Genomic DNA, 23575 nt, shown 5'->3' on the forward strand with positions numbered 1-23575 from the left:
TATTTAACGGTACGTAATATATGTAATCGAGAGTAAAACGATGAATTAATACAAATTATATTACATATATATAATATATATCTCATAGTAGTATTCATGTCGTGTACATTAAGAATTAAAATTTCTATCCCAGGATATTTATTCGGTGTGACGAAATAATAAATTATAATACGGATAAGGGAGATCTGACGGAGTTCCGACTGGAGGAGATCTGATTGATCGTGTACGGAATTCGCGTGCTACGAAACAAGAATACCGACTCTTTTTTTTGTTCTTTTATTGCCATTCGTGCTGTATAACACATTTATTTCACGTACATCATCAGCGCTCGTGTCGTACATGATTATTGCGGTTATAAAAATTGCGCTCGATTATAATGCATAGAAAAATCAACGCGACGATAGAAAATCTGATCCACAGTTAGTCAAAGCCCCCGGTTGAACGACGGTAGTCTTCCATACGAGTAGAAAGCGACATTCGTTATCGGCGTGTCTCTACCTGATTTCAAACGTTGAAATTGCCTATCGATGCGGCTGCTAAATTATCTCGCACTTGCGACTGCGCACGCCGCCGCCAGGTGTTAATATACATAATTACCGTGATCATTAATGCGATGTGCACTCGCTCGTTTTATTACAGCTCTTCAGCTCCGGCGAAGTTCCTATTAATAATCGCAGCGATTCGTATTTTAAGGTTTCAATTTGCAAATTGTATCTTACGTTTTCACGGAGATTGAACGGAACGGAAATTATTCATCACGAAATTACGCAGAAAGAGAGAGATCATAATGAGCTCTTCTTCTTCTGATCTTTATTTCTGAAGAATATGAATTCAAAGGACGCTTCGAAGACGAGCTCTTCGAGCTCGCCGTTTTCTCGACTTACGCTCGAGGTCGAGAGAGAAACATCTATCGGCCCGAGGATTTCCAATTATTCGGATGTAAGGCGCGTCCATCTGCGCCGACTACGCGTAATTTGTCAGCGAGCGACTACCTTTATGGAGAAGAAATTCCGATTCGCGAGGAAAACACCGGGGCCGTGGTCGCGCTCGGTGATTCTTCGCTAGCGCCGCGTTTTCGCCGCTCGTGCGTGCGCCGGTTTGTTATGTCGCATATTCGCGCACTTAGGAATGTGCCGTTCCGCTGCCGCCTGGTTGAACCTCCTGGAACAGTGCGGACATTGGATGTAGTCGCTGGTGTCGCTGGGCGGGGGTGGCGGCAAATCCTTCAGGTTGCCGCCTGCCGCCAAGTGCGACTGCACCATTTTGGCGGAGCGAATCGTCTGGATGAATTCCTCGTGCTTGCGCCGCCAGTTCGACTTGACCTCCGGCTTCTTCGCGGCCGGCTGAAATGCGATATACGAGAATGCGTGAGCGTCTCTCTCCGTCCTTCCGACGAAATTCTCCTCCCCCCCCCTCCCCCCGGAAGTCTCCGAAATCAACCGCGACGATTTAGTTGACGGATGAATTTCTCGCGCGCCATTTCTCTGCTCTTTCATTCCGGCGATCCGCGAACGTATCGACGAATAATATTCGAGATAATCGAGTTTACACGCGCGCCCTTCGCTTCTCCGTACCGACCGGGTGGGTCGAGCAGTCCCGGCGAAATTCGGAATTGAAGGGAATCGCTGACGAGGGGTCATCGAATTACGAAGTTATACCCCGGGATCCGAAAGTTACGGGCGAAAGAAATCAATTTCGAAGAAATCAAACCGAGCGGAGACTCGGGAGGGGGATTTCACTGGCAAAGGAGGAAAGCACGGGGGAGGATGAGATCGGTGGACGGAATACTGACCACCACGCTTTTTTTCAAGAAGGGCTCGAGCTCGGTCCCAGTGAGGCGGGCCTTCATCGCGTCGTACGGCTTCCTCTTCTTCCTGCTCGCCATTCTCGCGCAGGCATTCTGGTGCTCGGCCAGTCGTTCCGGCGCGAAGTTGCGTTGGCATATGTTGCAGGCTATCCGACCATCCCTGTAATCAGCCATTAGTTGATCTCGAACGACGCAAATGCAAGAGGTTGCGATTCACGAAGCGGGAAAACATGTGTTGACAATTCTTGCAAAATACGTTGAATTAAGAGGGTATCCATGAAACGACCATTGTGATCGATCGGGCCCGTTTATAAAACATTCCGCAAGCTCCTCTTTTCATTCCAACAATCGATAAGTAATAAGTAGCAGTAGCTCGTTAAAATCAAGAATTCTATGGGAGCGCCACGAAGTGTATACATAAAACATTCATTATCTATTCTAATTCTGAAAATAATTGTGGCCCCATAATCGAATTATTTATTTCTTATTTTTAATCCGGCCCTTCTCACACCCCGCAACTTCGGGAGAGAAACTTACGCGGGGTTACTTCCGGTGCTTTTCGCCGAGGCCAGTTCCCTTGCCCGCGATCCAGACCTGGAAACAGACATTCTGGTTCTCGTGGACATTCTCCTTTTCGTGCCGGAAGCTGGACTTTGCGTCGTGCCAGCGCTGCTGACGTTCGACGAGACAGACGAGGTCGGTCGGCCCGATGCGCTCGAGGTTGCTTGGTATTTCTGCAGGCAAACGTGCGGATTAAATCGACGGATAAATAATATCGAGGTAACTTTCACGAAATCCATCGTTTCCGGGTGCAAAATTCGTTGCTCGATAGCTAGTCGAGTATCTAGGTTACTTAGTTTAAATCTGGTGTTTTTGAATTGCACCTTGCGCCACGCGAGTGCAGCTTATCAGCCGTCCATGTCACGCCCTTTTTCCGAAGTTCCTCGGGAGCCTTTGAACGTAACAGTTAACGCGCGGCTTTCCCCAATGTTTTTTCACCCCGATAAATTATATATATATATATATATATATCCCTAAACGAACCGATTGCGATTGTATGTGAAGTAAATTATACGGCATGCGAAGGGACTATGTGTAGCAATATGATTCGATTTCGCATAAAATACCTGGCCGGCGCCCACTGATTGATTTTTTGAGCATGCACAATGCGAATTTCAATTTGGGAACGGGGCGGAAAATCCATGCGCGATTAACTGGCCGGCCGGATTGCCGTCACGAGAGAGGCGACATTTTATTTTGACGCTGTGCTTCAGAGCGCATTATTCCTGCGCTGTCTTTTTTTCACCGCCGACCCGTCACGATTCGACCGAATAAATACGGATTTATTTCGACTTCGAAACGGCAATAATGTCGAAACAAACTGCGCGCGGCCCGCGTTTTAGTAATCAAACTGCATGCCATTAAATTCGCTCGCTCTTCAGGCGATTTTTCAGAGCAAATTGCACAACAATGTTGCGTTTCGTGATAGATTTCTCGGCGAATCCTCCGTTAACTATTCCGCGTTTGACGAGCCGGGCTCCGGAGGCGGTTACGGGGAGATACCCGTGCGGACTCGGCGCGCACGGAGAGAATCTTTGATGAATAATATACCACGCGACTGGGATTTTCCCATTTTCATCGGGATATCCCTCTTATTTCTCTCCTTTAATTAGGATATTTCACTTTTAATTGGAATTACTCAAGTTACAATTTATATATTATGGCAATTAATTAGCAAGGATATTTTCTTAACCCGACTGTGCGAAAATTTGTACGGAAAACTCTCCCCTAGGTATAATAACATTGAACATTTCCAATCAGACGGTCATGTCTGAATATTCGCGCATTAGAATTGTACTTTTTAACACGTTTCCCATGTCCTCAACAGCCCCATAGTCGGGTACAGCTTGACTCTTTTGCTTTTTTTTTCGATGACCTGCCATCGAAAATACGGCCGATACATTATCGAATAAAAATAAAAGTATCAGCCTTGAACCCTTCGCAAAAATTCGCACGAACTTATCGGACGATCCAATAATAATATAATACACTTTTTTCAGTTCACAAGTGGGGCAGTGATACTCCGGAAAAATTCTCTCCTCTATTTCGCGTGTTTGGACTTTAACTCGATATGTATGTACGGACGGCGACAATAGCACAAAGCAGGCTAAACTTGACGAGCGGCTGATTCATCGCGCGCGGCGCTGGCCAGTTGACACGAAAGGTTCGCGAAGCGGGTCTAGTTCGATCACAAAACTTCTAGTTAGCATGTCGGGCTAACGTGCCGTTTAGTTCACACGACAGAAATAACTCGAAGGAGCGCTCGCATTTTAACAAAAAGATTCGGTAAGAAAGAGGAGAATCCGTCTTACGTCGTTCGAGGACCTCCTCATCGACGTCGCTTTTTTCGGGGGCGTCGTGTCGCTTTCTTTCGATCGGTCGTCCAAGTCGATCACAAAGGCGTCGGACTTCTTCGCCGAGGATTCGCGCGGCGAACCGTCCTGCTGAACGGCATTGTCGACCTCGTCGATCGCGTCGTCCGCCGTTTCGGTTGTCGTTTTACTTCCGATCGATTCCGCAGCTTTCGCGACAACCGGCCTTCGCGCGTCTCGGCTCTTTGGTTCCGTGGGTCCGCGCTAATGAAGCAGATTATGGTAAATGAGACCAAAGCAGCGAGTGGAAAATAAAGTCTATATTGACAGTTGTTTGAAACTTGTCGTATGAGATACTCAGATCTGGATTTAGATTCGTCTTAGTAGTCGTTATTTGAAACTTACTTCCCTCATATACACATACACACACAAGTGAGATACTCATATTCAAATTTAGAATTAGATGCGAGACTTTCTGTTGAATCGCAATTACTGATTATAATTATTGATATAATGTCGCATATATCATGATTAAACTGGAAAATTCAGATCTAAATTTACATTTAAATTCAAGTATCACATGTGAGGTAAGCTTTAAGTAAAGACTTTTAATACCGGCTTTAGGACAATCTGAGTTTGTCAGTTTTAATCGCATGATATATATTGTATTTGTAACCGTGATTCCACTGAAAAGCTCACATCTAACTTTTAATTTAAATTTGAGTATCTTATTTGAGGTAAGTTTCAAACAACGACTATTAATATGAACTTAATGTAAGAAGAGAGAAGGAAACAACGAGAAAGAGAAAGTGACAATGTCAGATATAAAGAAATATAACATGGAAGAAACAATTTCGTTAGTGCAACTAAATTTTTTGTTGTTCGGGGACCAGATGAAAAGTCATGCTTTTATGTTAAAAAAATTTGTGTTCGAGTGAAAATACATATTTTCTGAAATCTGTAATTTTCCACGAAAGAAATTGCTCATTCTATATGAAATAAAAGAATTTAAATTTAAATAAATATGTTATTAACATCTGCCAAATATTAAATAATATTTTTTTATTTTTCACTTATTTTTTCTCTCAGTGCAGAAACAGAAAAATTCCTGTAGGAGATTTCCACTTAGCTAATTGCTCTCACCTGTTTTAACCGAGTTTTAATGCAGCTGAATGTTCACACGAGCGTATTCAGTCGCGATAACAGAGATATCATTACATCACCGAGTTTTCACTTGGTCCCCGTTGCAGGAATTGATATTTCTTTTTCCGTGCAGATACACAGGGTGAGATAATAATTATTACAATCTTGAATATCTCCGAGAAAGAAAGATATTTCCTTAAAAACTAGATGAAGATAAAAGAAAGTTTACATTTGCAGAAGGCGTTCGAAATGCAGAACCGTATCAATGCACAGAAACAAATTTCTGTTGGGCAAATTTCCCACCCACTCTCATACTTCGAAGATATTCAAGACAGTGTTATTGCCTCACTCTGTATGAAAAATACAAATATATCACGAAGATCATCCCGCTGTCGCCACGACTATGTCACAGCACTTACCCTAGGAGCGACTTGTATATCGGGGCTCTTGGAGGGCGACGAAGGAGTGCTTCCCCGCGTCGCTCGCGCGTTCGTTTCGTGCTGCTTCCTCGCGTCGGGACTCGGGCTCTTCGCGATCCTGGATACACAGGATTGAATTTTAGTTAATCTCGCGGGCTCCTTCTTGAGAGAAACGCATCTCACTGAGCCGCTCGCGGAGCTCGATCTTCTCGCGTCGCCGGCCTCTCGCAACGTCGACGGACGCCAGTTTGCAATCGCTGACCTCGACCTTTTCGCAGGGGTCAGTGTGCGAGGTCGTTCATGATGACCGATCGACTTCCGGATATCCTCGATGGATCGCAGTTTTTTCACGGAGATCGTCGGCAACTCCTCCGGTTCCTCTGATCTCCTCGCAACGCTGAGATCCTCAAGGGACTTTACGTCCGACGTCGCTCCGTCTCCGCGGGATCGAACGTTCGCGCTCGAATAATTCTCCTTATTCCGCGTTTCCGTGAAACGCCAATTCGTCTGCACCCCGTGGACCTTCTTCTCTGAGGTGGACTCGAACAGCTGCCGCTTGCAGATCGGCGATCGCCTCTGCGTTGAGCTCGGCTTACTTCCGACCGAGCTTCGGTAGGTTTTCGTTATTCTCCTGGAAGAACGAATCTCCTTGCTCGGGATCACTCTGGAGTCGCCTTTGCGCGCGACCCTTCCGGCCCTTGTGCCCTCGCCGGTCGAAGTTCGCAGAGTCGACCTCAAAGTCACATCACTCGCTACTTTGCGGCTGGAGTCCACCGTCGATCTCGTCAAAGCCTTTAGTTCCTCGGTGACAGCCAAGGCAGCCCTCGTTTGCACGTCCATCAGCCGCAAGGAAATTTCCGGAGACGCTCGGGTCAAACGCTCGGGAGATCCAGCAGAGTCGAGTCGCCGTGACGCCGACTCCTGGAGCGACGGTGAGCCGGAATCGTCTCCCCGTTGCGTCAACATCGCCTTCGGGGCTGTTCTCGCGGTGTCTCTCGACCCCTCGGCTTTGCTCCTCGCCTTATTCTCGCTCAAGCTCGGCGATCCTCGCCTCGCCTCGACCGATGCAGCCTTGCGTTCGCGACCCTTGATGGTGTACGTGCCGTACTTGGACGCGAGATTCCGATCGGCTTTCTGATCCACGACTCTTCGGGAGAACGAAGTCCTCGTGGTACCGGCGCCGTGGCGGGTAACTTTCCCCAAGGGCGAATATCGCGGCGGAGTGTTGGGCTTCGCGCCGTGCCGCCGGCCGTAGTCTTTCCGCGGAGGAGTTCTCTTCCTCAGGGCGACGTTCGGGGAATCGAGCCGACTCGCCGGCTGCTCCGGGCTCGGCGATTTTCGCGGCTTGCAGCGCTCCATGCGATGATCGGTCATGGTGATCTCCTGGATTTCCATGTCGCTTTCCGTCGGGGTGACGCTCTTACGCGAGTACTCCGGCGTGGTTCGCTCCCTGCTGTCGGTGGACGGCGACCTCGATTTCTGCGAGAGCCGGGAGACTCCGTATCGATTCCTCGCTTGAACGTCTTTCACTGCCCGTGCACCGGTCGTCTTGAAGTCGCGCTTCGAAGACGAGCGACGATGAGCTTCGCGCTGCCCGCCGTTCTGCGACTTCATGAACTTGCGGACCAACCCCGCCGATTGGAGGATATTGTCGAACTCCAGACCGTACTTCAGGCTCACGATCGAGCTGGCCGAGCTGGCGAGGGTGTCCGAGATCTTCGATGACTTACGACTGCCTGATCTGACGGTCACGCTGGAAGCCTCGCCTCTCTTCAAATTCTTTTTCGCCACATTCTTGCTCATCGGAGGACTCGGAGGCTGCCTGACTCGCGCAGAACGAGCTCCTTTGTTACCCGAATGCGTCGAAGGCCGCACGGTTTGTTTGTAGGAAGTATCCAAAGTGTACTTGCGCCGCTTTAAGATGCTCTTCGCGGAGTCCGTCGTTACGGCGGACTTTGGTTCGATCAGCGTCGTCGATTTTTCCGATTCTTTGCTGAGAAATTGCGGACTCGAGGAGCGCTTAATTTCGGAGTATTTCCGTTCGATGCTCGTCGTGGCTCCTTCGGATCGTCTGCTTGGCTGCGTTAACAGTTCCCGATCACGCGAGAGCGTTGATCCTCTTCGATCTATCATCACGGTCGTGGCCGACCTTTCGCCTTCCTTGCAGAAGAATTCCGGACTCGTGCTCCGGCTGGTGCGTGTCTCGCGCGTCTGCCGATCGGCCGACGCTGATCTCAGCTGGACACCTTTGCGATCGATGCTCACAGGCGCGCTGGACTTCCCGGACTGTCTGAGGAAGAAGGGCGAACTCGAGGAACGTTTGTCGCGCGTAATTTCGGAATACTTCCGATCGATGCTCGTCGTGACTCCTTCGGATCGTCCGCTTCGCCGCGCTGATACTTCCCGATCACGCGAGGATGTTGATTCTCTACCATCGATCATCATGGTCGTGGCCGACCTTTCGCCTTCTCTGCAGAAAAACTCCGGAGCCGTGCTTCGGCTTGTCTCGCGTGTTTCTCGATCGGCCGACGCTGATCTAGCGTCGATACTTCTCCGGCTGACGTTCACGCTCGCGCCGAATCTCCCGGAACCTTTGAGAGAGAATGGTGAACTCGAGGAGCGCTTCTCGCGCGTAGTTTCGGCATATTTTCGATCGGTGCTCCTCGAGGTTCCTTCAAATCGTCCGCTTCGCCGCGTTGATACTTCCCGATCACGCGAGAACGTCGATCTTCTTCGATCCGACATGACGGTAGTGGCCGAGCCTTCACCTTCCTTGCGGAAGAATTCCGGACCCGTACTTCGACCTGTACGTGTCCCGCGCGTCTGCCGATCGGCCGACGCTGATCTGAAGTGGATACCTTTGCGATCGATGCTCACAGGCGCGCTGGACTTTCCGGACTGTCTGAGGAAAAATGGCGGACTCAAGGAGCGCTTGTCGCGCGTAGTGTCAGCGTACTTCCGATCGACGCTCCTCGTGGTTCCTCCGGTTCGCCTGTTTCGCTTCGTTAATAATTCGCGAATATGCGACGACATCGTATGCCCTCTGGCTCTTTGATCGGCCGTCATGGTCGTCGCCGATTTCTCACCTTCCCTGCGGGAGAATTCCGGACTCGTGCTTCTTCGGCTCGCACGTGTCTCACGTGTTTCTCGATCCGCCGACACCGATCTGAGATCCACATTTTTGCGACTGATGCTCACAGTCGCGTCCGATCTTTCGGAGTCTCTGCGAGAAAATTGCGGACTCGAGGAGCGCGCGATCTCGGCGTACTTCCGGTCGATGCTGGTCGAGGTTTCCTCGGATCGCCTGCTTTGCCGCGATAACACTTCTCGATCACGCGAAGACGTCGATTCTCTTCGATCGATCATCAAGGTCGTGGCCGATCTTTCGTCTTCCCTGCGGAAGAACTCCGGACTCGTGCTGCGGCTTGCACGTGTCTCACGCGTTTCTCGATCCGTCGACCTGAGATCCACATTTTTGCTGATGCTCACAGTCGCGTCCGATCTTTCGGAGTCTCTGCGGAAAAATTGCGGACTCGGGGAGCGCTTGTCGCGCGTGATCTCGGCGTACTTCCGGTCGATGCTCGTCGAGGTCTCCTCGGATCGCCTGCTGCTTCGCTGCGTGAAAATTTCTCGATCGCGCGAGGACGTAGATCCTCTTCGATCGATCATCATGGTCGTAGCCGATCTTTCGTCTTCTCTGCAGAAGAACTCCGGACTCGTGCTTCGGCTTCTGCGCGTCTCGCGTGTTTGTCGATCGGCCGACGCTGATCTAGCGTCGATACCTTCCCGATCGACGCTCGTCGCGATCCCCTCGAATCGCCTGTTTCGCTGCGTCAACATTTCCCGAATGCGCGACGACATCGTGGATCCTCTGGCTCTTTGATCAGCCTCTCCGCAGAGAAATTCCGGACTCGTGCTCCGGCTTGCACGCGTCTGCCGATCCGCCGACGGCGATCCGGTGTCAACGGATCTGCCGAATTCTCCGCTGAGGAACCGCGGACTCGCGCCGCGCCTCGCGATTATTTTCCCGTCGGACGTCAACGATTTGAAGTAATTATCGGGCGGGTAACTTCTCCAAGTTGCCGTGCCGATCTTCTCCGGGGAGCTTCGCGGATTGTCGCTCCGGCGGTACGTCTCGACGTCCGGGTTCCCGCGCTCCCGAGCTGCTCGGCTACTTCCGCTTCTCGCGCTGCCCGAAGAAGCCCCGTCGGCGGCCTCGCTCCCTCTGAGAAGGCGCAGACTCGTGAGAGCAAATGCGGGGGGAGTTTGAAGCAAGCTCGCGAAGGAACTCTTCCTCGCAGCGGCCGGTCTTATTCCGGTTCACACAAGTGCCCAAGCTAGCGATTAGCGATTCGAGGTCGCGCCAGTTACTCGCTCTTCGCAACCCGCTGAGGTTAAGTCTGAATTACGCGCGTGGTTAAAGTCAACGCACACCGAGACAGTGAAGCTTGCGATATCGAGTGCCTTCGGCCTGGCCGCAGAGAGCGGCACGCCTTCTCTCTTCGTCGTCTCGTCGTCTCGCATCACGCGCACCAGATTAATCGGAGATTAATTACGCTCTCCGAATTAGTCGTCCACCGGTCGTCCTTCCTCTCTTCGTTTTAATGCTCGCTCTTTAATGGCCGGTGATGAGGCGAGGGTTAGACGGACACATATTAGAAACAGAGACACGGTGGTATTATTATTCTCCCTCGGTCGTCGCGGATCTGTCCGGTGCGTAACGGTCGGGAGGTAGTCAGCGATTGCAACTACGTGGCGTGGAATTAATTCTGGCAAGCAGCGGCGATTTGTTAGCGAGATTGTTGCCGATGATTGAAAGTCGCGATTATCTGGGGCCGCTCTCAATGACTGATCACATTTCCAATATTAACTACTGGGTTCTTTCTCTACTCGTCGTACTACGAGTACTACGTACTGCGCCTGATGTTTGGTAGTCGCGCGCTGATAGAAATTAGAGTTATTCTCGGCCTCAACTGTACACCCTCTTTGGCTTCAATTACGAAAATAACAGTATGCACAGAGAAATACATACTGCATTCGAAATTAAATATTACCTCGAGTATTTTATAAGTTCATCATAAGCATGAAATTTTTTCCAAGATATATTCTGAATACTGGTAAGTTTGATTCAGTTCAATCAAGAATATTAAATAAAAACAAACTTCAGTGTGCCTCATTCAAATTAACTGAATTTAATTTTTCCTCGATGAAGTTTATATTTTTGAGAAGAGAATAAATTCTTCTTTTGAGTACATGATAATAAGCCTTTCTAGACTTGGCGATGAGTATGTTTAAAAATTACTGTCAAGGAAATATTCTTTGTTGAAGATAACTATTACTTAAAAAAAGGAAAGCAACTGAATAATCGCTAAATTAGCAGTAGAATGATATTTTTCTCTGTGTAGCAATATTCATGTGAGATTATTATCACTGAAACTGTAGTAACAGTAGAAAAATGGTTCTCCTGATTGTGATTCTTTTATTATATTTCATAGTTGCAATATTATAGCTACAAATACCAAACATTTTTCTCTCAGCGTCTTGAGGGGCGTTTTTTTTTTTATATCGAAACTTATCGCTCGATTGAAATTCCGTTTTTGCGACAATAAGCTGCGGTGTCGCGCGACAAAAGCGACTTACCTGGAATTCGATCTAGCCGGCAACATCTGTTCGGTTCGCCTCTTAAACGCGGCGCCGGTCGTACTCGGCTGTTTCAGCGCGTTGTTGTTGCTCCTCTTCGCGTTCGCGTTCTTGAATCGCTCGAGTCGCGCCTCCGCCTGTGTCAATTTCTTCGTGACGTTTCTCTTCGGGAGTTTGTCGGGTACGTCGACCATGAGGTACTCCGGGAACTCCTCGCTATCCAGGTCATTCCTCACGCGATGCTTCAAGCTCTCGTCGAATCCCATCAGGTGGAGCTTCGCCATCATGCGATTTCTTTCCATCGTCTCCTGGTCTAACGCTTCATCCTATTGTGCGTTAAGCGTCGATACACATTAGTCCGTAAGAAGATAGAAATATTAAAAATAAAAGATCTGGTGAAATGCGTGTCGCTGTGTGAAGTTACACGGAAGTGTTGTACTTGAAAACAACGGAGTAAAAGGAAATAAATCTCACGGTCGCACAAACTGCAATTGAATCAAAATGGATAAAAATAGAGCCAAATCGACAGTCTGACCGCAAGACTAATAGGTGAAAAATTCAGTCCATAGCAAAAGGTTAAGTAAACTAAAGCGTACTTGTGTACATGATACACATGTTCTTTCAACCGCCTAGAAGGTTGATCCAACTGCACGATAATAGCAATTCTATCTCCGGTTGAAAGGTTAGGTAAATCAGACGATATATCCAACCAACAATGTGTTGGGTCGAGCTTCGTGGTCGCTTCGTTCGAACTGAAATTTCAATTCGCTTCACGCAAGCATACGGAAAGAAAGAATTAATTGTCCATATAATACTATTGAAATTTAGTTACCAGACATGATTTTTGGCTGCGGGGGCTAAAAACTACACTATAGTAACGAGAAATTATCTAAATTAACTAAATTTCAGTTGTATTATATGGACAGCTAATTTTTACATATGGAAGCTAGTTTTTAGCTATGAGAGCTAAAAACTACTCTTCTTTTCCGTGTGAGAAATGAAAAAAAAAAACTGATATTTTGCAGTTAGTTCTCCATATGCTTGAGATCGAATTCATTTAACTCGATTCGAATGGTTCCGCCTGATCCTTTATTGTGAAGCAAGCGTGAGAGAGCGTTTCGCTTAAACCAATAGCCTCACCAACCTCATTATCAAGATCGTGACGATGATGTCCGTTGGCGAACGTGGCGACGCGGTTCTCACTGCCGAATTCGTCCTCGTCATCGTGACGGTGTACGGACGGGCCGAATGACTCGCGAGTGACTTCCTCGCGGTAAGAGACGACGGGTTTGCCGCCGTTCACGTTGCTGTTGACGTCCGCGCGTGCCACGCGTTTCACGTTGACGGACTGTCTATTCACCGTCGTCAGATTGCCGTTTCGCTGCGCCGCTAGGCCGTTCGTGCTCGTAGTTTGCTTTCGCAGCTTGTTCTCCAGCGGCTCGAGCGGGTAGCTCCTGTCGATCCCTTTCACGGTGGTCTGCCGCCTCTCGTCGAACATTTGCCTCACCTTGCGACAATCGATCGTGCATCGTTAGTTTCTTCGGGTGCTCTTCGCCTTGGACAGTGTCGCAAGCGTCTTCTTCGATACTGATTTACGCGATGATTCTATTGATTGTACACGGAAAAAAAAAGCTACTCTGCCGATGTGACCGAATTTTCTGTTGTCTGCAGACCAGACGAAAATTCAGTTGTAGGAACAGGATTAATATAGGAGGTTTCTATTCGGTCAATTGTTACCAATTATCACAACCGAGTTTTAAACGGTGTTTCTCATTTAGTGACACAAATTAACACAAACATCACTTTGCCTTTCGTTCCGTATTCAATGAGTAACGCAGACAAGATGATGCTTGTGACGACTCGCGTCACTAAATGGAAAGCACTCAATGTAGCTGAATGTTCACACGAATGTTCTTAGTCGCGATAGAGATGTCACTTCTTGTCAAAGGGTTTTCATCGGGCCTCTATTCAGTTGCAAGAACCGAGACTTTTTTCCGTGTACAAAAGTTTAACCGGTGACCGAATGATCCAAGATACGGTTGAATGAATGAAATTCGAACGTCGTGGTATTTTTCGCCCCATTTCATTTAGCCGTGTAAACGTATTTCCTGCAGATGCGATTAGCTCAATTTTGATGAGACGCGGTGGCATCATAACACTGGTCACTATTACGACAGCCAACGCAATAAACTTTGGGAACACTCGTCTTTCATCGCGACACCCTCACGGGAACGGTGAAATTTCATCGATTAGTGTCGTCGCTGTCCATCAAAACGGATTACTATTCTGATCGCTCCGAAAATTGCCGCCGGAAGCAAAGAGGACACGCGATAAAAACAAAATGGCATCAGGTGCGAGTATTCACTCGATCTCTGACGCGTAAGGTGATGCACGGCATTAATGATTATTTCCCGGAAACACTTACCTTACCACCTTGCGAGGTCGAGGTCGAGTGGGTTGTCGTGGTGGTTCGAATCGTGGAGCCATGATTGGAGCCGTTGGAACCGGCGCTACCGCGCTGCACCACCTGATAGGCCCGTTGCTGCTGCTGGTCGTACAGCTGCAGCAGCTTCTGCTCCTTCTCCTGCAGCTGCTTCTGCTGGAAGCGGGCCTGTATAGCCGTGTAATTCGCTTTGAATTTCAGCATGTCGCGGCGGAGATGCGGGCCGACGTTCACGCGGTTAGAACCGTCGGCTCGCATGCGAACTGGCGGCCGACGACGACGACGACGACGAGTCGGTGGTCTATCGCACGCGCGCGAGTCTCTACCTACTGCGAGGCTCTATAGCTAGACCGATGCATATGCACATAGCGCGCTGCCTCATCGATTCTCTTCTAACCTACATGCCAGGGGGTTAGTAAACTCGTTAGTACGCTAAAACGGATCATTCGTCTCTCGCTTACTCTTCGAATTCGCTCTCTTTCTCTCCCTCTCTCTCTCTCTCTCTCTATTTGGAGTTTTCTGAACGGAATGCGGTCAATTCAGAGTTTCTAGAATTCTCACATCGTTTTTACTTTGTAGCTACGTGTAATAATACCTAAGCTAAGCATTGTAAATTTCAAGCAACATGTCTAACTATTACGTTCAATGTTTTTTTACTATTGTGGACCTAAAGGGGTTCTTAACCTCAGGGTCAAATCTCTCTCTCTCTCTCTCTCTTTCATGCTTTGCCCTCAGTTGGCTGTTTTCGATTTCCAGTGCTTCACAGCGCTTAGAAAGTTCATCACTCCTCTCGGAAAACTTTCCCATTCTTCCATTGTCCTAATCGAATGAGACGAGAATCGATCGAATTTTGCAGCGGGACCCTGGAACTTGCCGTCTAGTGACTGGAGAAATTCAAGTTTTCGGCACACCCATTCGCCCGTTGCTTTCTGAGAATCCAAGAAGGTTCTTATAACATCTGAGGAAATTAGGCGAAAGTTTGTCACAAAAATTCTGAAAAAATCCTTCCAACGCCGCTGCGAGCGCATTGAGGGCAGGCGACGAGTCAGCGCCGGACATGGAGTAGCTGACGGTCGTCGAGAGCAACGGACCCCCGACGTCGTCAAGCGTGGCATAAGTTGACGCTGCAGTAGAGGAGGGATCAGAAATAAGATCCCTACATTGAAAAGAGCGATATGACCGAGCCGCCGTCAGCAGATCCTGCGGTTGGTTTCCGTAGACCTTTCTGACGCGTTTGTTACGCGGCGACGTTCTGCGGCGTCCGGTGCAACGTACATCACTGGCCGGTGATGCACATTTACCGCAATCACCGCAATATCCCGACATCACGAAGCTATCGAGCCAACACTGTATCAGTCAGTACGTAAAAACAGCTCGTAACCGAGCAGCAGTTCTAAGTAAGAGGCCGGGAACGCAAGAGAGACGGAAAGAAAATAAGTAGTCTGGTCCGCCGAGAGGATTAGACAAACAGGTGGATCTGAATACGCGGCACAATGGAGCCGTTATCGAGAAACAGACTAGAATGTCACGCTAAAACATAAGAGTTTCAGGAATGAATGTTCACGGCACCATCCACCGGCACCCGTACATATCACGCGACGGATGGTAGATGGTTGAAAAGTAGAAAGAACCGTACAGAGTATGATTCAGCGGCAAGTTCACGTAATCAAAATCGTACTTGTCTGTAGCAGTCAAACCACACATCCGCAAGTTCGCATAAATTACATAAAGTTCAGCTGTAGACAGACGATAATTGCACAAGCAGCCTCTTATTTAATAACGTACTCGCACTAATAGAAAGAGAGAGCCGATGGTAAAAGGGTATAGCCAGTAACGTTAGCCAACTGAGTGAATGATGACTAGACTCGACGAAAAATATCTGTCTATCTCTCACTTTCCTCCTCGCTCCCTCCGTGCCCCCTTTGATATTTCAGCCCTTTGCACCCTCGACTGCCGGCGCGATGTTCAATTATCGGGAATTACAGACGATTACATTAATCGATATATTTCGCGAATAAGCCTCTCCGATTGTACTTGAGCGGCGAGAGAACGGTTAACGAAGAGTAGGCACGTGATACCTGTTAACGTTGTAACCTGTGTAACGTAGTTCGTTCGTGACGTTCAGAATCGGCTTTCGACGACGGAAATGCCGGGGGGATGATTTTCGTGATCCGCGAGCGACGTATAAGCGTAAATTCCGGCCGAATTAAGGGAGAGATCGGACAAATAATTCACTAATTTTCAGAAGCGGATAAATAATCGGATATTCCATTGCCGTTTGCCGTTCCACTCGGTTGTAAATTCAATTCCGGCACGAAGAGTCAAAGATCAACCGCGGTTTAATAATCATGCGGCGGCTCCTAATCGCATATCCCTTCGATCGCTGCATCGGCAATCAGGTACGCCACTAATTGATTCGTTCCTAATGAACCCCGCCGTATCGGCCTCGCTTTGCCCCTGCACACAACGTACGGCTACAAGCGCAGATTCGAGATTCAACTACAGGGTAATTAATAACGACAGCGAAACGCGCGCTAATCGATTATATCATCGACGATCGCGGGTCAATGAGAGAGCGCTTCGCGTTCGTGTCCGCGGATTGCGTTATCATCGCGGAAGGAGAGATAGAAAGATAGATAGATAGATAAATAGAGAGAGAGAGAGAGAGAGGAGAGGGAAGGAGAGAGGAGAGAAAAAAAGGGTAGCGTGGTGAATATCGCGTTGAAATCGCGAAAACCGCGTAGGCACGTACTCAGACTATACCCGGGATTCGAGAAGCTGGCGACTCTGACACACATGACCATATATAGAGGAAGCAACATTCTCGTTTCTCCCGCGCGCGCACCTCGTTCGCGGTTTCTCCTTTTCCGCTTCGGGATATGCCGCCGATAAGTGCGCGTGCACCTTGCGAAATATTCAACGTTGACCCGCTTTACGATACGGTCACCTACTTGCACCGCGTATCTTTTTATTTATTTCTTAATTTTTTTTCTACATCAATTCGCACGGTAATATTATAACTGTAACGTCCCGAGAGGAAATGTCTCAGGATGATATGATAAAAACGTTCTATCTGTCGATCTATCCGTCTTTTTTTCGTTTTCATCGTGATCATGTACCGTTTTATGATCGCGACTTATCTTAACCCGAAGAGTCTATCTTAACTCGCAATCTTTACGCTAAAATAATATCATACGTCTCTCGGGCCTACTTCGTGAGAAAATGGGAAAAATTCGCTTTTTGCATCTTTTACGAATTACCAGGTTTATTACCAATTATCTCATTAATCAGGCTGACAATAGCAGCGGTAACGTGAACCTAAGTTTTCTCTGAGTAACAGAGGAATAGGAATGGAGCCATGGTGTTTTGCAGAAAACGTGGAAAAAGGAGCGAGCGAAAGGAAACGTGTAGGCCTCGTAGGTCCAACATGTTACGTCAAAGTTAACCTTTACCCGGGCAAGCTGCACTTACAACGCAGTCGGGCAAAGTTGCAAAAGCGAAAATATTCCCTGGAAATCTTTCCAGTACATTACTCAGCCTATTGTTTCTCGTGGAAATAATATTAAAATTGACAATAAAATGAACAAAGGAATCTCAAGTCGTTAAATCTCAGATAGAACGAAAGTGTGGCATTTAATATATATAAGCGTTCAATACACGTGAGAAGCGGCTTCGGGGGCCCAGCAGACTCCGCTTGCCCGGATGAGGGCGTCGATGGGGTGTGTTTGAACGATTTACGAGACTCTGTGATCTTTACCCTGGTCTCCAGATTCGTGAGCGCGGAGTCGTATTCCTGAACCGCCCATGTTTGCGCGCCCATGGAGATTCCACGAGCGCCCAACCGTTGCGATCGGACGTGCATCTCTCGACCTGGCTTTCACGATCGATCTGTCGTTTGAACGTCGTCGGGCTCGGCCCGAATCCTCGGCCGAATTCTTTTACATCGGAGACTTCGGTGCGCCTTTGAGTCGCGAGTCACCGACATTTCTGTCCGTCCGTAACGTCCACGGAGAGACGTCCCGATGTCTCTTGTTGCGGCCCATCATTCATACTTTCGGGCATCCTTATCTTATTCATCACGGTCAGTGTTTCGAAAAATGTCACAGGTGGAACTCGATGGAGACTCGAGAGTTTCGAGGGACCTGGATGAACGAGAAACGGCGACACGGTCTTGAGCACGAGCCTACTTATTGCACCGACGACGGCTCGTGGAGGTGGAGGTCGTAGACGCGATATGTCAAGTTCACAGTCTTTTCTCCTCGAACTTTGAACGCGAGGCAGGCTCAACAGGCAGACTCGAGCGTTATTAAAGTGTTGCCGTATTAAGTTTGCTTATCGAAGTTTCCCCTAAGATTCGCGTGCACCGTCGCGAACGGTGGTTTTCGCGGCTTTAAACTCGTCGATTATTCTGAGAGCGACGTCCGGGACAACAAGAGTCATTTTTACTCGCGTTTTCATCGTCCACGGTCGTTTCGCGCACTTAACGGGAGCTTCCGATCGATCGGTTCTTTAATATCTCCGCCGAGTTCGATGCACTTGCGCCCTATTTTACGTTATCGCTTGGATTTCATTTCGAAAACGTCCACTTTGCATAATTCGATCATCACTGGGGCGATTTCTTCAAAGAGATCATCCGATTGAGAACCGGAACTCCATTCGGCAACTCGATACGCCTCGCAGGTACGGTTGAATTTCGATCGGCCGGCCGAATGAAATTTCGCATGGAACACGGCGGAAATGTGCAGTGTCAACAACGCCGGGACCGACGCGGTGTGCCTCGTGCAAAAGCACTTGAACGTTTCTACGGTCGATCGCGCGCGGTTAATCGCAAAACTATTAATTCCGAAAGTTACGGAACGCGCGATTAGCCCCGGGTGACTTAACAATCATTGAGACGCGCGCATTGTACGGCCGATAGAACTGCGGCACTATGAATGTTACCATCACAACTGCGTTGTTACCAGCTACAGTGTGCGGGAGAAACCCAAGTATCGCGCATGTCCGTCTCTCGTTTCTACCCTTACGACCGCGATGACAATTACATGAGTGAGTGGGTGGGCGGGCTGGCTGGCTGTTGGGTGCGCGATCGAAAAGAAAGCGCACACGTGACCAAGCCCCGAGTGTCGATTTATATCGATCCGCTTCAAAAAGTTTCACTATAACTCGCTCGCCAACACACACACACGATTCCACCGCCCACTCATCCCCGACCGCCGCTCTCGCGAGCGATGGCTGCTCCCGGCTTTATTCTTTCGGGAGAATCGCAAACCGGCGGTAAATAAAGAGGGCACTTCCACTTGATTTCGCGGCATTATACCTCACGTAGTTAGGATAAGTTTACTCGAGTGCCGCGAGTGTATCGCTCGGCGGGTGAAGCACGGCGGCCGGCCGACCGGCCATCGACGTCTGCCGGGAAATTTCACGCCGGAGTGCAAAGTTCAAGGTTGGAAAGAGTAATGGAAGTGATCTTGGAAATTGATATAAACGAGTCGCGGCGTTTGACAGTTGGTTTATCAAGATTTATTACTTCCTTGTCGCTTTCATAGACCTCGCTCTCGTCGACGCGGGAAAATTGGCCGTTTCGACGAGTTAATATCAATTTGCGTCAATAAGGACGAACTTTATCGCGGCCGGGTCTCGCGCCGCGCGGATGAGGCTGTTTCCCGAACCGGACGAATTGAGGAGCGACTTATTAAAAATTTCTTATTGTATTCGAGGCTCTCGAGGCGGGCGTTCTCGCCCGACGAGCGGCACTGGAAATTAAGGTCGATAACTTGAAAGGGTACGCGAAACGAAAGGGTTACATTCGGAGTTACTGAGGGATTTTTATACACCTTGTCCTAGTTTGACTTTAATAACGATGCAGCAGCGCACCTCCGCTACGTCGAGAATATGTTTCCGAGAAAAATCGTTGCGGGGAAGCCCGTTCGCGTGCCGCCCATCAACTTCACAATATTGCCGCGTGTCTTATTATCGCAAATCAAGAAATGGAGGAAAAGAAGGACGCGGAAGAAAACATCAGCTCGCGTTCACGACTTTACGCTTTGATTCCACCTTGAAGACCCCCGGATTAAATTTTGATGCTATTCTGCCGACGCTTTTAAGGATAATTGGGGCGTACTTAGATAGTCTGTAAACTAATGAAAGCCTATTTTGGCAATACTGACACAACTTCTCCCTCGAACTTTCAATTCCACAGATTGAATTTTAACGTTACCTTCAACATTTTGACGGTAAAGCGGAAGCGGGAATTTAAGACATCGTCTCGCCGGGGTCAAAATAGAAGTTAAATTGTATTATCAGAACTAACTACTATGCTGCAGAATTAAAGGTTTAATGTAAGGCCAAAATTTCGACTCGGGAATCCTTTCCGCGCAGAATGTACCATCGCTGGAAGACGCTGCGAGCAGTCGCGGAGACCAGTCGTCTCCGTGAGAACGGCGGGTGATGATGAACGCGCTCGTTTCCGTCTTGAAAAGATGAAAGGAAAGGGAAGAAAATATCGCGACTCGCGCACAGAGCGACGTTTAATAAGGAGCGCGTAACTCCTTCCGACGGCTTAATAACGAGCCATCTCCCAATGCTGGACGAATACGAGCGCGAGGCCGGACGTGCGATCGAGCGAGCAATTTTCGCGTAACCGATCGCCGCTCGTGTTTGACTTCGTGCGCGAGTACACACCTCCGTTATTTGGAAATTACCTATTTATACATCTGCTCGTCACGCCGGACGGCCCGCGAGATATCGATTCGTCCGGTCGGCGTCGCCATCGATGGCAGGCGCTTTGAAAACCAGGGTACGACGAATTCAAAATTTATTGAGAGGCCAGAAAGAGAGGGAGAGAGAGAGGGACGGAAACGTCGGGCCGCAGGTTACTCCTGGCGATTACGCTGCTCGACAGACCGAGAACCAATCATTCGCACGACCGGCGACGCTCTCGGGGAACCTTGAACTTTGCATTTCGGCCAGGGACTGAATTTTTGCGCGCAACCGAGTATAAGTGTGTCCGATTTCGCATTCGATCCATTTCTACCGACTACGGTGCGGCTGTCTAATAGCGAATTCGACCGCGCGATTTGCGCCCCGGAAGGCAGTTTTGCTCGAACCGACATGATAAATATATACGCTGGTGTGTAAGCGGTTTGATCAATGAAATCAGGACGAAGCTCGGAATTAATGCTGTCAGTAGAAGCCGGATAATAATATCGAGCCGATACTCAAATTTACAGTTATCAGCGTTGAGCACTTGTGAAAACATTCTCTCTCTCTCTCTCTCTCTCTCTTTCTCTCTCTCTCTTTCTTTTCACTCAAAATAAAAACATGGCAATTTAATCCGGCATTTGAGAGCTTACCGCACAAATATTAATTACTCAACATAAAAGTAATAATAAAAATGAAAAAATGTATGAAATAATAAAATAATAAAATAACAGTAAAAGTAGTCGGGTCCCCAGGGTATGGGAGGTAACAATATTGCAAGTTGAAATTTTAAATGTTTCAAAACATTTTTTAAAGGGAGAGAAAGAGAGAGAGAGAGAGAGAGAGAGAGAGAGAGAGAGAGAGAGAGAGAGCAGGTTCTATTGATATTAAATCGGTACTAAAATATAAAGGGGCTTTGTACACGAATATGTCATAACGTAATAAAATAACAAAAATTGAGTTTAATCGAATGAAAAAGTTTTCAGCAAATTGTATATTCAGTCCAGTCGGTTTGCCCATCTACCGGTTGTCGCTGATTTTTGCAGCCAGTTTCACATCAGATGATCCAGTCTTACGCTTTTTTAAGGTATTATACACATTAATTGTGATATTTGAACACCTGGATAGCCCTGGAAAAATTCCCAAGATACTTGGGTGTCTGAATAGTACTCGGAGACTTGAATATTAACACCACTACCCGCTACTAATCGTTTATTTCGTTCGGAACAAGCCAGCGAACCGCCCGCGGCATCTCTCCTAAGATATTGAATGCATCGTTCGGTCACGAAGATTAAACGTTAACGAGCGTAATCGAATGCTCGAAGAGGGCAAAAATGGAGGGGGGGGGGAGGGGGTAACTCCGAGAGACTACGGCGACGCGCTTTGCTGTCTCCCATAGAGATCGTGCGCGTGTCCCGATAACGAAACCTGTCCATAATTACTTTGCTTAACTGGGTATGCACCTCGCGAGATTACAATTACAAATCGGCGGCGAGCGAAGCTCCGCACCCATGGTCTGCTCATCAATTATTTATGGACTACCCGTTACCCCGTTTTACCGCGGTCCTCCTTGCTCCGAATCCACGTTGTGGATTTATCCAAGCGAGAACTTCGCGTTCTTCGCGTCGCGTACGTCTTTTTCTCGCGTGTTGACGCACACCGTGAATTTTCGCGCGAACGCCTGACACGCATGCAAAGGGTTGCAGGATGGAAAAGAAAAATAAAAGAGTAAAATAATATAAAACAGATAAATAAAATGGAATATGTGTAATATATAATAAGAAAAAAAAGTAAATACATGATAAATATGATAAATATATAAAATAGCGAAATAAAGAAGAAAAATATCTGTATGGACTGACTGATGATATGAAAATATTTTTTCATTGAAATAAGTAATTATTTTAACGAACAAATTTTTGTTATCACGTTACGCTATAACGTTTGTGTACATAGACTATTTACATTTTATTATCGGTTGAATATCGAAGGAATATTTTTTTCTTTTTTTTCTGAAGGAGAAAAGAAACGTTTAAACATTTCAAATTTCAAAATTCTTCCCTGCAGTAAGAAGAATATCCGGCAGTTCCGGGTAACTCCGTAGATGCCCATCGCCTCTTTACAATGTCTTAAAAATGGTCTAGTGAATGCTCCGATTACTTTGCGCTCTAATTGCCTTGCAAAACGAAACTATTCTCTAGAAATTTTTCTCGATAATGAATTCCCCCGAGCATTGTTCACTTTGAAACTGTAACAATATTTACGCTCGTCGGCCTCTTTAGCGGTTTAACGATTTAATGATAAATCTCAACTTTCCTGACTGCACCGAGACGATAAGCTGTACATACACAATCAGAAAAAAAGTTACAACACTTTTTTCAATGAGTTTCACAACGTATTTATATCCAGTAAAACAATTTCTATTTTAGTAATTTTCGCGAGATAAACTTTCTTATTGGATATCCGTTCCAAAGTCTATTAGTAAAAGTGTTGCAGCCTTCTTTCCATTGATTGTGTATTCCCAGTCCGCTAGGATAATCGCAATGTTTGTTGACAAGCCAACGACGTTATCGGGGACTTGCAAAAGCTCGTCGATGATTTCATCGACTGGAAAGATGAGTCACTTTGCAGACTTCGTGGAATTAAACAATTACCTGAAAGTGATGAATAACGAAGGCTGCATACTTTAATTGAACCTGGCATGCACCGTACTGTTTCGTTACTATACTTAATAAAAAGAATCTGGTTAAAGGGCCGAGGAACTCTCTCGCAAGTCCCTAACACAATAATATGCAGCTGCGCGCAATTACGACCGAGTCGGATCCTTCAGGCGGCAATGACGTAACGCATTCGTTCGAGATCTTTTTTATTTCGTTTCTCGCACCTTCCTTTAAGGCGGGAAGGTCAAGCGTGGGCATCGACAAGTACGTGCGTCGTTCGTTCGAGTCCTGCTCGATCGTTTTTGCGCGTCAGCAGTCACAGGCAGTCGGCCCGCGAAAATAAACATTTTTCTTCTTCCCGCTTTTTTCCTTCCTCCCTTTCTTTTCTTCTT

At 47.7% G+C, this 23575-nt stretch overlaps 1 protein-coding gene across 1 annotated transcript in view; it reads right to left on the minus strand.

Annotated features, from left to right (window-relative positions):
* Window positions 1-260: 260 nt before the first annotated feature.
* Window positions 261-23575, minus strand: part of LOC106743732 (serine-rich adhesin for platelets-like) — a 28970-nt gene continuing 5655 nt past the window's right edge. Inside the window, exons 3-11 of the mRNA XM_014617871.1 lie at window positions 13807-13992; window positions 12526-12888; window positions 11382-11707; window positions 8064-9966; window positions 5742-7763; window positions 4180-4443; window positions 2345-2541; window positions 1793-1967; window positions 261-1343 (exon numbers count right to left, since the gene is read on the minus strand). Of these exons, the coding sequence (XP_014473357.1) occupies window positions 1062-1343; window positions 1793-1967; window positions 2345-2541; window positions 4180-4443; window positions 5742-7763; window positions 8064-9966; window positions 11382-11707; window positions 12526-12888; window positions 13807-13992 (5718 nt within the window). The 3' untranslated portion in view covers window positions 261-1061. The remainder of the gene's footprint in view (window positions 1344-1792; window positions 1968-2344; window positions 2542-4179; window positions 4444-5741; window positions 7764-8063; window positions 9967-11381; window positions 11708-12525; window positions 12889-13806; window positions 13993-23575) is intronic.

The sequence above is a fragment of the Dinoponera quadriceps genome, unplaced genomic scaffold, assembly GCF_001313825.1.
Source record: "Dinoponera quadriceps isolate SergipeBrazil2010 unplaced genomic scaffold, ASM131382v1 scaffold690, whole genome shotgun sequence".
In the NCBI taxonomy this organism is placed as follows: Eukaryota; Metazoa; Arthropoda; class Insecta; order Hymenoptera; family Formicidae; genus Dinoponera; species Dinoponera quadriceps.